Source organism: Mustela putorius, unplaced genomic scaffold (genome assembly GCF_011764305.1).
Source record: "Mustela putorius furo isolate JIRA1106 unplaced genomic scaffold, ASM1176430v1.1 tig00001059_pilon_pilon_pilon, whole genome shotgun sequence".
In the NCBI taxonomy this organism is placed as follows: Eukaryota; Metazoa; Chordata; class Mammalia; order Carnivora; family Mustelidae; genus Mustela; species Mustela putorius.
The window spans coordinates 3,281,493-3,296,134 of record NW_025421553.1 but is presented as its reverse complement, the minus strand read 5'-3'; the positions used below and the strand labels follow the sequence as shown (position 1 = coordinate 3,296,134).

At 38.1% G+C, this 14,642-nt stretch overlaps 1 protein-coding gene across 9 annotated transcripts in view; it reads left to right on the top strand.

Moving 5' to 3' along the window:
* Nucleotides 1-14,642, top strand: part of APC (APC regulator of WNT signaling pathway) — a 133,687-nt gene that overhangs the window by 30,769 nt on the left and 88,276 nt on the right. Inside the window, exon 1 of one of the 9 annotated variants that reach the window (XM_004761317.3) lies at nucleotides 4,187-4,407. The exons of 7 other annotated variants lie outside the window; for them this stretch is intronic. In XM_004761317.3, the coding sequence (XP_004761374.2) occupies nucleotides 4,261-4,407 (147 nt within the window). In that variant the 5' untranslated portion in view covers nucleotides 4,187-4,260. Of the gene's footprint in view, nucleotides 1-4,186; nucleotides 4,408-14,642 lie in introns of those variants that run through there. One more of the 9 variants, XM_004761319.3, reaches the window with a different exon arrangement.

Here is a 14,642-nt window from a genome sequence, read left to right as displayed (position 1 = left end):
CCCTGTAGATACCTTGATTTTAGTTTAGAGTGAGACCCATTTTGGACTTCTGAACCGCAAAAAGTGTGAGATAACACATTTGGTTGTTATAAGCCATGGACTTTGTGGTAATTTGTTATGGCAGCCATAAGAAACAATACAGATAGGAAACCTTTTAGTGTAGGAAGTATAGGAAGACTAATTAATTAATGTGCCATTCAGGGCACTCCATGATTAAACTCCAAGCTGTGTCAATGCCACTGTTAGCAGTAGAAAGCCATGAAATGTTCTTTAGGTGTAAAAAACTATTTTGGTATTTGCAGATAAGAAAGGAGAAAGATTAGAGGGAAAAAACTACTTAAGCTTTAAATATTGGTGCTAGGAAAATTTATTTTGAGAAATTTTTCTCTTGAGGTGACAGTATATACAGATAAGTAAAAGATTTACTCTTATCTCCTGCTTAGTTTATACATCACTAAAAATTCCATTGCCATTGTAACAGTTCAGCTCCTTCCCACATTCTGTGAAAAATATAGAAAATATGGGAGAACTGGTCCTCATAACCTATTAGGCCTTTGAAATCTCATTTTATTCTCTTCTTCTTCTTCTTTTTTTTTTTTAAGATTTTATTTATTTATTTGACAGAGATCACAAGTAAGCAGAGAGGCAGGCAGAGAGAGCCTGGGAAGCAGGCTCCCTGCTGAACAGAGAGTGGATGCAGGCCTGGATCCCAGGACTCTGGGATCATGACCTGAGCCGAAGCAGAGGCCTAACCCACAGAGCCACCCAGGCACTCTCATTTTATTCTCTTATGCTTTTTCATTTTACTATAAACCAGTATAAATCTAAAGACCTGAGATTTCTAAATGAATCTGAGCTTTATCTGATTACTTAGCACCTGGAGAACTTAGATTTACACTATTGTGTGCTTTTTCGATACATAGTTTTTGTTTTGTTTTGTTTTAAAGATTTTTTTTTTTTAACAGAGAGACATCACAAGTAGGCAGAGAGGCAGGCAGAGAGAGAGAGAGGAGGAAGCAGGCTCCCTGCTGAGCAGAGAGCCCGATGCGGGACTCCATCCCAGGACCCTGAGATCATGACCTGAGCCGAAGGCAGCGGCTTGACCCACTGAGCCACCCAGGCGCCCCATAGTTACTAGTTTTAAAGGAAAAAAAAAAGTGTTGCTATCTGCATAGGCATAAATGTGTTCTATTTCAGTATACCTGAGGTCTCCAGTAAAGAGAAAGAGTTAAATATTGATAAAGCACAAGAGTGGATTAAGATAACAGGAAGGAGCACAAATTTTAACTCCTTTATACTAGTTAATAATGTTGTCTATATTATTCTTGTCAGTTTTTGAAATCACAAGCCTTCTTCTTTTTTTTTTTTTTTTTTAAGATTTTATTTATTTATTTATTTAACAGAGATCACAAGTAGGCAGAGAGGCAGGCAGAGAGAGGGGGGAAGCAGGCTCCCTGCTGATCAGAGAGCCCAGTGCGGGGCTCTATCCCAGGACCCTGCGATCATGACCTGAGCCGAAGGCAGAAGCTTTAACCCCCTGCGCCACCCAGGTGCCCCTGAAATCACAGGTCTTAAAATTAGGCCAAACCTGTCTGTGTTAAAATGGAGTGCAAGATTTAAGACATTAAGAATCCTATTCATTTATTTAGTCATAAATTTTTTTAAGCTGCAGAAGATGTTCTTTATTTAAGATGAACCCATGTGTTCATATTTATAACATTTACAAAAACAGTCACATCTGATCATAAATGAATAGATATTTGAAATCAAAGGCATGTTTATCAGTGCCTTCTTGCAATAGCCTTAACATACATTTATTTCTGTAGAATTTCACTTTAATCAGTAAATATTTTTAGTGCATACATATATATGTAGTCTTAATGCTAACATGTTTATTTAAATAGGAATGGCAGGAGCTGTATTCTGAGATACATACAAACAAACTTGGAAGACCAATTAATGTTTTAATGATCTTCATTGTGTTCAGACTTGGCCCAATACCTTTTGATTGTATATGCTTTTAACTGATTGTTTTTAAAATGGCTATATACATTTTAAAAATAAAATTCAAATCCGGGGCATCTGGCTGTCACAGACTTTAAGCATCTGTCTTCCACTCAGGTCATAATCCCAGGATCCTGGGATTGAGTCCCACATCTGGCTCCTTGCTCATCTGCTCATTGGGGAGTTTGCTTCTCCCTCTGTCTGCCACTCCTCCTGCTTGTGCTTGCTTTCTTTCTCTCTCTTACAAATAAATAAATAAAATCTTAAAAAAATAAAATTCAAATCAAACTTTTGTAGAATACTTAAAGAGAAAAAAGCTTACTGAATAATTCAGTTGGCAATAGTGTAAATGTGAAGTTTTTAGATTGGCTTGCTTTTAGATTTAAATTATCATGATTAATAGACATGTAATGGTCAGAGTTTTCTTTAAAGTTTTGTCATTTGAATCACTGATTGACTTGAGCAATACATAACAGTAAAAATTTAGACAAATATTTTAGCTACAAACTGGTTTACTAAATAACAACTTGAATCATAGTCTGAGTCAAGAATTGTTTCTTAGGATACTAAGAAGTTATTTTTAGGAGCTACTAAAGTATATTCTTTGTTTTGAAGGGTACTTTTACTTTCCAGAAGTTTAGGCTGTCTGGTCAGTGACTATATAAATAATTAAGTCTTGTTCAGTGAATCATGCACTTTCAGTAAGAGACTCTTGAAAGCCTTTTGTAAAACTAAGTCATCCTGACGAAAGGGCTATTTGAGATAGAGTCAAACTGATTCACATTTCCTTTCTTTCAAATATGAGGGAAATTATTTCTAAATATATTTGAACTTTTAATATATAATTTTTTCTAATTACTAGTAATATGTGGTCAGTGTTTGCTCATGTGTTCAACAAATACTTGGAAGTTAATTGCTATATATACGATAGCAAGGTATCAAGATATACAATCAGGCATTATAAGATAGACACAAAGAAAAACCATTGAAAAGCACAAAGGAAAAAGAGAAAACTCGAAAATCCCAATTTCCATGGATGACCACTGAGCACTGGTTATGCACACATCTATGAGCATTTTGCTATGTCTATTACTAATTCATACATTTTTTAATAAAATGGAATTACTCCAAATAGGCTGTTTAATAGCTTGCTTCTTTTCATGCTATTAATGTTAAAAAATGAGAAAAGGTTATCATAAATAACATCTCCTTTAAAACCCTGAAGTTAAATATCCTTTTAAATTTGAAATAGAGGGTGCCTGGGTGGCTCAGTGGGTTAAGCCACTGCCTTCAGCTCAGGTCATGATCTCAGGGTCCTGGGATCGAGCCCTGCATCGGGCTCTCTGCTCAGCAGGGAGCCTGCTTCCCTTTATCTCTCTCTCTCTCTGCCTGCCTCTCCATCTACTTGTGATCTCTCTCTGTCAAATTATAAATAAATAAATAAATAAATAAATAAATTTGAAATAGATCATGGACACACTGGTCTTCCCCCATTTAAACCAAAATTGAAATCTACTTTAAATTTTTGGCAGTTTGAATTTGCCCTTCCATCTTACAAATATTAGTAATTTAAGCTTCACTTGGTTTGATTTAAATGAAACTAGAATTTGCACTAAGAAGTTTCAAGTTGGTAGTAGCTGACAACACTTAACTGTGTCAGGGACTGCTCTAAATACTGCATCATTTATATTAACTCCTTTATTCCATATATCTCCCGTTTTGTAGAGGGAATTGAAGCACTGAGCCTTTAAGTGACTGAAATCCACACAACTACTAAGTGGCAGGAGCAAACTGTGTGACTCTATGATTCTGCATCACTAAAGAGATGTTAAATGTTAGCCACTGTATGCTTTTGTGGTGACTGTATTTTTCAAACATAGTTAAAGTGATTTACCCAACAAATCAGTGACTTGTAATGTAAATTTATTTGTTGTAATGCATTTAATAGAATTTTTTTCTCTCTGTGCTGCAAACATGTTAATCTCTACAAATGAGGTATAATTTATTAGTCACCCACCGACCTCCAGCATCTCATGCTAAGCTTTCTGCCCCGTAGACCTCCCCCACCCCACCCTATTATACTAGTCAGCTTCCTTGGCTTTGGTGGGTTGCCTGGGGACCCGGGCAGTGAGAGCCCACCCATCAGCAGTAGATGCGGGCTGGGGTTCGACTGCTGTGCGGTGGGGCGGGGCTTGGTGCTCTATTGCGGAGTGCGGGTCGGGAAGCCGAGCGTGAAGCATCTGTGTAATCTGCTGGATGCGGACCAGGGCGCTCCCCATTCCCGTCGGGGACCCGCCAATTGGCTGGACGCAGGCACACGTGACTGACATGTGGCTGTATTGGCGCAGCCCGCCTGGGTGTCACTGGAGACGGAATGGAGGTGCTGCTGGGCTCGGAAATGGGGTAGGTGCTGGAGCCACGATGGCCCGGCTTGCTGCGGGGAGGCGGGGGGGTGGGGGGTGGGGGGTGGGAGGCGATTTTCTCTTGCGCTGTCTGAAACCGGTGGCCTTTCTTTGGCACAGGGTCTGTTGCCACAAGTCAAGCCTGGAGGCAGGGGCGTCTCCCCCCTCCCCGCCTAATGCAGCACAGGAGATGGATTTCCTGTGCTTCTGATCCAGGGTTTTTGACAGAAGAGGAAGAAGGGGGGAGGGGTAGGAGTGTTAAGGGGAGTCTGGTGAGAAAGAGCTGTTTTTGAAGCTAGAAGGAGGTTTTGTTTTTATAATGCCTGTTGACCGAGTGCAAGAACAGTATCTAAGGAAAGGGGTAGAGGACAACAAAGAATGGAGCATATTCATGGCGAGGAGCAAAAGCTGTAGCCCATTGAAAGGCTTTTTTTCCTCCCTGGCCACAAGGACATATGCATTGGTAGCCAAGAGAGAATACAAAGCTGCTGCTGATGTCTTATGTGAACCTAGTGGACAGGGCTTCTTGGGAGAAGAGGAAGAGGAGGAAGGAGGCAGGTACTGCAGAGCTTGAGAGGTGGTTTTGGTTGATTGGAGAAATTTTGGTTACCAAAAGTGCCTGCTTTTGCAACACATCTAAATGAACTGTCTCTGAATAGGGTGGCAAAAAAATTTTACCAGTGTCTTTGTTAGTTACAAGTCGAAATGGTAGTGGCTTTTTGTAGATGACTGCAGCAGTGCTCTTCTCCCTCTGTGAGGCTGAAAAGACAACTGCAGAGGAATAAGAAACCTTGCAGCAATGCTGGTGGTAGAAGTCCATTTACAAGAAGCCGTGGTATATAACTGCAACCTAGTAGGAGGAAAAAAAACATTTAATTTTTTAAAGTAGGAAGAATACCAGGCTGAAGTGTTTTGACAGTGGAATGTATGGGACACTGATTCTGCATCACTAAAGAGATGTTAAAATTCTTTGCTTTAACATAAATCCTATAGGAAATGTTAATAAAATATGTATGAAGCAGTGTGGCTCTTTTCCTTTGTTAGTGTAGCTTTATGCCATCTATTAGGTTATTCAGGAGTAAATCACCATAATGTGAATTACTTTATGAAAAATTAAAAATTATAGCGACAGATTTTTCGTAGGCTTAATATTTAAGATCTATATTAAGTAATTTTATATTGTTCTTTAGTTACTTTTAGATATTATTGAATAAACTCTAAAGGCAAATATTTTAGATTAAAGCACCAAGATTTCTTTTTTTAGATACGTTTCTGTTTAGTAAATACTCATAAGATATACTCTTGATACAGTGTTTTCATTGCACTTATTTTTTCTTTTTCTTAAATGTCTAAAAACATATGTTTTCAGATTAAACATGGTTTTAAATACTTAATATTTATGCTTATTATAGTAGCCAGCCTGCCACACCTCCCTACTCCCTGAATAGGATGACAGTGGCTTTGTAAAGCCCTCCAGGATCAGTGACAGTGTCTCTTAAATTGTGCTTATATAGTGGAAAGTCTTTAGAGAACCTGGAATTTTGTTTCAGTAATTTTTTTTCAACATAATAAGGAATTGATCTTGAATAAATTAGGCTATATAGTGTTTCTACTGATAATTTTATTCTTTATTTAAACAATTATTTCTGCTTTAAGAATTACTTGATCATGGATATCAGGGTTAATTGTCCTTAAGATCTCTTTTTAAAATCTGATAGAAACTGTAGCTAGAATTAAAGGTACCGCATTAAAATTGCAAATGAATTTTAATAGCTAATACTATTTAGTTCTTTGAACCTCAAGTTAGGATAGCCTTTGAGAGTTTATGATTATCTTCTTTTATTGTCTAAATAGCTAAGTGTAGCATTATTTTCATTTAAATGTTGAGTATTATTATGTTGTGACTTTATCCAAGGTCATGTATCACATTAGGATGTAAAGAACATAGGTCTATAAAACTATTTCATAATATATCTCATTACATAATGTACAAAATAGCATATAATAGAAATTATTTGAAAAGCAATATAAGTCATCAACAAATTATTAATTAAATGAAAAATAAATCTTACTTGGTATTGAGTTTTTAACCATGATATAAGAATGCTTTGTAAAATACCTGATAGCAAGCAATTGGAGAGACAGCAGTTTTCATAGTGATATTTATAACATACTTTTTAAAAGATCATCTTACTAATTATATGCACACTTCTAAATAGAATAACCCTAGATTGGGGTATTTTCTGGAATTAACTAAGAAATAACTAAAATAAGAAAAGTTGATTCCTTTCCCCTTGTGGTATGAAATACCTAGTAGAAGACTGAACTATTGGCTTTTATGGTCTTGGAAATTGAACTATTAAGGAATTCAGAAGTTAAATATTCATAAGTTTGCCTATGAACTGAAAGCTATTTATTGATGCTCTGTGGATTTTTGTCTAACCATTTCTCTCTTTTTTTTTTTGCTGTCATTAATTACACATAATTTAGTCAGGCTTTTTATATTAAATGTTCTCCTTAATTTCTTAATTTTGACCTTCCCTCTCACCTTTTTTTTTCCCTTTATTTCTCTCTCTCACTCTTTCTCTCTTTTTTGGTATTATGATCTGAGTGAAACATTACATAGTACACAAGATGAGATAGGGTATTTTGGTATAGTACCTGAGGCTGTACATTCACTGTGTATTTGAGTACTTATTAAATGCCAGACCTGTAAAATGTTTTGGAGAGTCAAATAAGACATGGAAACTCACCTCTAAGAAACATAATAGAATTAAGTGAAATGTTATTAGTAGTTAAACAGTGATTGCTTTGGCTACTCCTAGGATCTTTAAAGGTTTGTATCATATAAAGTATCTTCTAATTTAGAAGAATGTAGTAGTTTGCTATCTGAAACATGGTGCTTTGTAAAAATCTGCTTAGAACCACAGATAATTCTGAAAAGCAAATTATCTTGAAGGGTCTGGAATGTAAAATGAGAAGATTAGATGAAGTGATTTTTGGATCTTCTAGTGCTCATAGTCAGTTTTCTGTGGTTCTTGATTTCTGCAGGGTCAACTTCTAGAAGGAATGTTATACCAGCTCTTTTTTTGGTATTAGTGGCATCTCTCATATTATGTATTAGATATGTTCTTGAAGATTGTTTTTTGTAAATCAAATCATGACATCATCAGTTCATGTAGGGCAAGCCTTATCTCCTTTATTCTCACACCATATTCCCACTCCCTTTTTTGTCATTCATTCAAATGTGTTCTTAAATATGAATCAGTTCTGGGACATCTGGATGGCTCAGTCAGTTAAGTGTCTGCCTTCAGCTCAGGTCATGATCCCAGAGTCCTGGGATCCAGGTCCATGTTGGGCTCCTTGCTCAGCAAGGAGTCTGCTTCTCCCTCTCCCCCCTGCTCATGCTTTCTCTCCCTATCTCTCTGTGTCTCTCTCAAATAAATAAAATCTTTAAAAAATGTATGCATCAGTTCTTGTGAAATATTTAGCATCATTTTGTGCGCCTATTTTTTCTGTTAATGAGGATTTTTATTGTAAAATACACACACGTAAAATATACCATCTTGACCTTTTTTGAATATGTAATAGTTCTGTGGCATTAAGTACATTCATATTGTTGTGAATGTACCGCAGTCAATCTTCAGAACTTTTTCATACTCCCCAGCTGAAACTGCAGCCATTAAACACCAGCTCCTCATTTCCCCGTGTCTGCAACCCTGGCAACCACCATTTTTCTTCCACTTTCTATAAATTTGACTTCCCAGGAACTTCATATAAGGGGAATCATACAGTATTTGTCCCTCTGTGATTGGCTTATTTCACTTAGCATGTCTTCAGGGTTCATCCATGTTGTAGCATGTGTCACAACACCCTTCCTTATAAATGCTGAAAATGTATACCACATTTCATTTATCTGTTCTTCTTTGCATGGAATCTTGGGTCACTTCCACCTTTGGCTGTTGTGAATAATGCTGCTGTGAATGTGGGTGTACAGATGATCTCTATAAGTCCCTGCTTTCATTTCTTTGGGGAATGTATCCAAATTTGGCTTTTCTTTTTTGGGGGGTTAGAGGGAGAGAGAGAATCTCAAGCAGGTACCACAAACCTGCAGTCATTACCTGAACAGAAATCAAGAGACAGATGCCTAACTGACTGAGCCACCCAGGTGCCCCATCCTAAGTTTTTTTAATTTACATAATTTTAGAACATTTATAACTCAATATTATTTTTAAGCTCCATGTATTTTACTTTATATCTGTCTGGTTTTTGGTACTAACTCTTCTGTGATATCTGTGACTGTTCCTCTAGTGAAGTTCCTAGATTTTTTCCAAACCTCTTTTTACCACAAAGGATGAGGTATACATCCTTCTATGTGACTTTTTTTAGACTATGCTAGTTACAAATCCACATAACAAATTACCTGAAGTCTTAGTGACTCAAAGAACAAATATTTATTATGTTAAAGTTTCTGTGGAGCAGAAATTCAAGAATGTCTTAGTTGTGTGGTCTGGCTCAGAATCTCTGATGAAGTCGACATGTCAGCCAGTCATCTAAAGGCTTGACTAAACTGGAGGATCCGCTTCCAAGATGGCTCACTCATGTAGTCTCTTTCCCTTGACTGTTGGCAAGAGGCCTCAGTGCTTTGCCATAGGCCTCTCCATGGAGCTGCTTGAATATCTTCATGACAGGGCCGCTGGCTTCTTCCCTGATCTCAGAAAGAACAAGAAGGAAGCCATCTATGACATAGACTCAAAAGCCACACCATATTTTCTTCTTTAGGAGTGAGTCATTATTAAGTCCAGCCCACAAGAAAGGAGATAAATTAAGCTCTACCTTTTGAAGGAATAGAGTCAAAGAAATTGTGGTTATATTTTAAGATCACTACATGATCAGTAAGAAGTTTCAATGGAATTTTTTCCTAGGAGAGAATCACTGGATCATAGGGCATTTTTTTCCCATTGCTATTATAACAAATTACTACAAACTTGGTTTACCATAGCACAAGTTTATTTTCCTATTGCTCTAAAGGTCAGAAGTCTGAAATGGGTTTCAGTGGCCTGAAATCAAAATAGCAGCAGTACTGGGGGCGCCTGGGTGGCTCAGTGGGTTAGGCCGCTGCCTTTGGCTCAGGTCATGATCTTGGGGTCCTGGGATCAAGTCCCACATCGGGCTCTCTGTTCAGCAGGGAGACTGCTTCTCTCTCTCTCTCTCTCTCTCTATCTCTCCGCCTGCCTCTCTGCCTGCTTGTGATCTCTCTCTGTCAAAGCAAGCAAGCAAGCAAGCAAGCAGCAGTACTACACTTCCTCCAGAGGCTATAGGGGAGAACCTATTTTCTTTTTCTAGCTTCTAGAGGCCACCTGTACTGGCTTGTGGTCCCTTCCTCAGTCTTCAGTGCTAGCAGCATACTAAATCTCTCTCTGACCCTTTGCTTCTGGTTGTTACATTCGCTCTGTGACTCTGACCCTTCCATCTCCTTAGAAGAGCCCTTGTGATTACCTTAGGTCCAGCTATATAATTAAGGAGAATCTCCCCATGTTAAGACCCTTAACTTAATCACATCTGTGAAGTCTCTTTAATCATGTAAAGTAACACATTCAGGGGCTTCAGGGATTAGGATGTGGACATCTTCATGGGGTCATTACTGTCTACTATAGGTGTATATATACACAGTTCTTTTTTTTTTTTTAGGCTGAAGTTTTTGAGTTTTGGTTTTGGTTTGTTTTTTTGTTTTCGTTTTTGAGTTAGTTATACTTTGGTGAATAATGTTACTTTTTTTTTTTTTTTAAGATTTTATTTATCTACTTGACAGAGACCACAAGTAGGCAGAGAGGCAGACAGAGAGAGGGGGAAGCAGGCTCCCGTCTGAGCAGAGAGCCCGATGCGGAGCTCAATCCCAGGACTCCAGGATCATGACCTGAGTCGAAGGAAGAGACCCTAACCCACTGAGCCACCCAGGCACCCTGAATAATGTTACTTTTTTAGGTAAATTCACATTTTCATTTATCAGATTTTTTTAAAGTATAGTATATAATGTCACTCACATCGTAAATAAATAGAACATTGAAGAATATTAAAATATATTTCCACCAGCTATTTTTAGATTCTTGGTTTTATTATCACTTAATATGTGTCAGTATATTAACTACTTCTGAGATCGTTTATAATAGAAAGTGAGAAACTTTAAAGCAACATGGCCTTATACCTTTTAGGCTTGTTATTATACTATTTCTTTAGCTACTCTATCCAGACCTCCTCTTCCTCACATTATGAAATCACCTAGCCACAATATGGTTTCAGTCCATATTTATGCTCTTACCCCTCCATATTTTCCCTGATTCCTCTGTACTGAATTTCAGCTAAATTAAACTGCCATCTATTCCCCCAAATGTCATTTTTCCAAACTCTGAACCTTGATTTTGCTGTTTTCTGAAGTACTATCCTCACTGTTTATTAGCATTTTTGCCATCTTTCAAGTCCCTTGTTGGTTTTGTTTTTTTTTTTTTAAGATTTTATTTATTTATTTGACAGACAGAAATCACAACTAGGCAGAGAGGCAGGCAGAGAGAGAGGAAAGGAAGCAGGCTCCTCACCAAGCAGAAAGCCCGATGAGGGGCTCAATCCCAGGACTCTGGGATCATGACCTGAGCTGAAGGCAGAGGCTTTAACCCACTGAGCCACCCAGGCGCCCCTCAAGTCCCTTCTTAAATGCTTTTACATTCTTAATGCTTTCTCTAATTTTCTCCGGAAGGTATAACTCCCACAGCATTCTCTCAGATATTTTTAAATACAGATTTGCCTTTGAGTTATAGGTAATTTTTATCTTAGCCTGTGTACCCTGTAAGTCAGAATCTTGAGACAAGGCTTTGGGTGAAATACTGTCTTTGGAAAGTGATCCAAGAGTAGAGGACTAGAAGGAATTAAGTAGTGAAGAGGGACAGCCAGCATAAGCGTATGTCCTCAAGTTGATTATCACTTTGGACAGCTGTGGCTTCATCTGTCAGGCTTTTTTTTTTTTTTTTTTTTTTTAATTTTTAAAAATTTATTTATTTGACAGACGGAGATCACAAGTAGGCAGAGAGGCAGGCAGAGAGAGAGAGAGGGGGGAGGAAGCAGGCTCCCTGCTGAGCAGAGAGCCCAATGCGGGGCTCCATCCCAGGACCCTGGGATCATGACCTGAGCTGAAGTCAGAGTCTTTAACCCACTGAGCCACCCAGGCGCCCCTGTCAGGACTTTTTGAGGAACCACATAGAATTGTCCAACTATAGGAAAGATTTAGATATACTAGCTTCCATCTCCTTTTAGTCAAGGATTGCCCCATCAAATGTTCATTCTTTTTTTTTTTTTTTTAAGATTTTATTTATTTATTTGACAGAGAGAGATCACAAGTAGGCAGAGAGGCAGGCAGAGAGGAGGAAGCAGGCTCCCTGCTGAGCAGAGAGCCCAATGCGGGACTCGATCCCAGGGTCCCGAGATCATGACCCGAGCCGAAGGCAGCGGCTTAACCCACTGAGCCACCCAGGCGCCCCAAATGTTCATTCTTTTATAGGTGTGCATGCATGAATGTTGCGGACCCATACTGGAGTATCTTTAGGACAGAATGCAGAAGATACTTGGTGCAGCTAATGTGCCACTAGTTTGCATCTGCAGTGAGCTGATTGATGCACCAATGACTAGAGTTAAAGGAAGCCAAGAGAATGTTCGGTGGGACACAAACATCTGATATATTTGTATACTGACCCAATGTACTCTTGCTACTGGAATATTAGTCCTTTGCTAGATAATAAGATACTTGAGAATAAGGAATGTGACAACTTATCTTTCCCCCTAGTCTTGTAAGGCACTTGTGATAGAGTACCACAGACTGGTGGCTTAAAGCTTTGGAAATCTAGTTCTGGAGGCTAAAAGCCCAAAACCAAGATTTCCTTAAGGTTGGTTCCTTCTGGAAACACTGAGGGAGAATCTGTTCCCTGGCTCTCTCCCGAGCTCTTGGTGTTTCCTGGCAATCTTTGGCATTCCTTTGCTTGCAGCTCTCACTCTCCGGTCTTTGTCTCCATTGTTACATGGTGTTTTCCCTAGGTCTCTGTGTCCATTTCTTTACATAGCCTTCCTTTAATGATACCAGTCATTGGATTTAGGGCCCACCCTAATCCAGTAAGACCTTATCTTAACTTAATTACATGTATAAAGCTCCTGTTTGCAAAGAAGGTAACTTTTCAGAGATATTAGCTACCTATGACTCAACATATCTTTTTGGGGAACACAATTCATGCTACAGAGTCTCTTTATAATATGCCTATGATGTCTTGTGAATAGTAAGTTCTCAAATGTTTACTGATTTGAATTGTATAGCCACAGAGAGAAATCCATCATCTTACTATTTTTTTTTTTTTTTTTTTTTTTTTTTTTTAGATTTTATCTATTTATTTGACAGACAGAGATCACAAGCAGGCAGAGAGGCAGGCAGAGAGAGAGGAGGAAGCAGGCTCCCTGCTGAGCAGAGAGCCCGATGTGGGGCTCGATCCCAGGACTTTGAGATCATGACCTGAGCCGAAGGCAGCGGCTTAACCCACTGAGCCACCCAGGCGCCCCCATCATCTTACTATTTTAATGGGAAAGTCATCTTAGACATTCTTTGAATTTGTACCCTCATTTTCTCTCCTTTGCCCCCTGTGGCTGATAAAGCACTGCTTCAGTTTATTCTTTTATGTATTTGTCTTTTTGTGGCTGTCACAGAATAAAGCATTTTGGGAATTACAAAAGCTAAGAATTCAATAATAAACCTTGTCTTAGAGGTAGAGAAATAAAACTCACTAAAGTAAAATGGAATAATTAGAGAACAGGTAAGCCAGGTTTTGTAGTATTTACTGTATAGTCAGCAGGAAGGCTCATTATTGGCTGGAGGGGACAGAAAGGTTTTATATAAGGCAACAGAACTGGGCCTTAAAGGATGGAGATACATTAGCAAAGCACAGTGGAAAAGGATGGGATATTCAAAAAGATGAATTGTGAACAAAAGTACAAAATAGTCTGTACGGAATAGTGATAAGGGACTTGAGGAGGGACTTTATATTGAGACCTAATAGAAATTAAGTTTGGAAGGTAGAAGCTTATCAGGTATAACAGGTCATGAAAGCCACGTAATGGTAGTGTTATGTTGTATGGTCTTTAAAAGCAGGAGCATTAGAAACATGTAGGAGTTTGAATTCTGGCTTAGCAATTTGATTCGTGTTCTTAGGAAAGTTATTTAGCATTTTGAAATCCCATCTTCCTTAACTCTAAAATGGTAAGTGATACTGCTTCACTTTTTTTTTTTTTTTTTTTAAGATTTTATTTATTTGACAGACAGAGATCACAAGTAGGCAGAGAGGTAGGCCGAGAGAGAGGGAAGCAGGCTCCCGGCTGAGCAGAGAGCCTGACTCGGGGCTTGATCCCAGGACCCTGGGATCATGACCTGAGCCAAAGGCAGAGGCTTTAACCCACTGAGCCACCCAGGCGTCCTGCTGCCTCACACTTTTAAAGAAAAAATGAGATATATATATATATATATATATATATATATGGCATATATGTGGGACACTTATACTACATAGCATATTGTAAGTATGCAATAAATGGTAGGCTTTCTGAGTTTCACATACCAAATACACAGAAAAGCACATGTATAGAGGATTTAAATGATAAAACTTTTTACACTTTTTCCTTTTTTTAAATTCCACTGGGATATTTATGAAAATTAATCATGTTCTTGATTACAAGACAAACCTTAAAAAAATTTTCCAGATAATAGCAGTTTTGTAGGCAGCAGTTGCCAATCAGTCTAATAAATAAGAAATTAGTAGCAATTAAAAAAATGACTCAGAAGTCATCTTATATACCTAATAATTAAGAAGGGTCTTCCATGTACCCCCAAACCAAAGAGGAAATCTATTGAAATTATAAATTATCAAGAAATAAAGAGAAAAATACTTCTATGTAAAATGTGAAAAATGAACAAACTAGTAAAATCATAAAACGTGAACAAGTTATGCTTTATTGCAAGAATGGAGGAGGATGGGTCAAAATGAGAAAATCTTATAATTGACAGCAACAAATTAAAAGAAAAAACTGCATAAATCTATGTTATATCAAAAGGTGTTGTAAAAGCATTTAGAAACTACTCCTAATAAAAACTTAAAGGAAGGGGCCCTTGAATGGCTCAGGTAGTTAAGCCTCTGCCTTCAGCTTGGGTGTGAT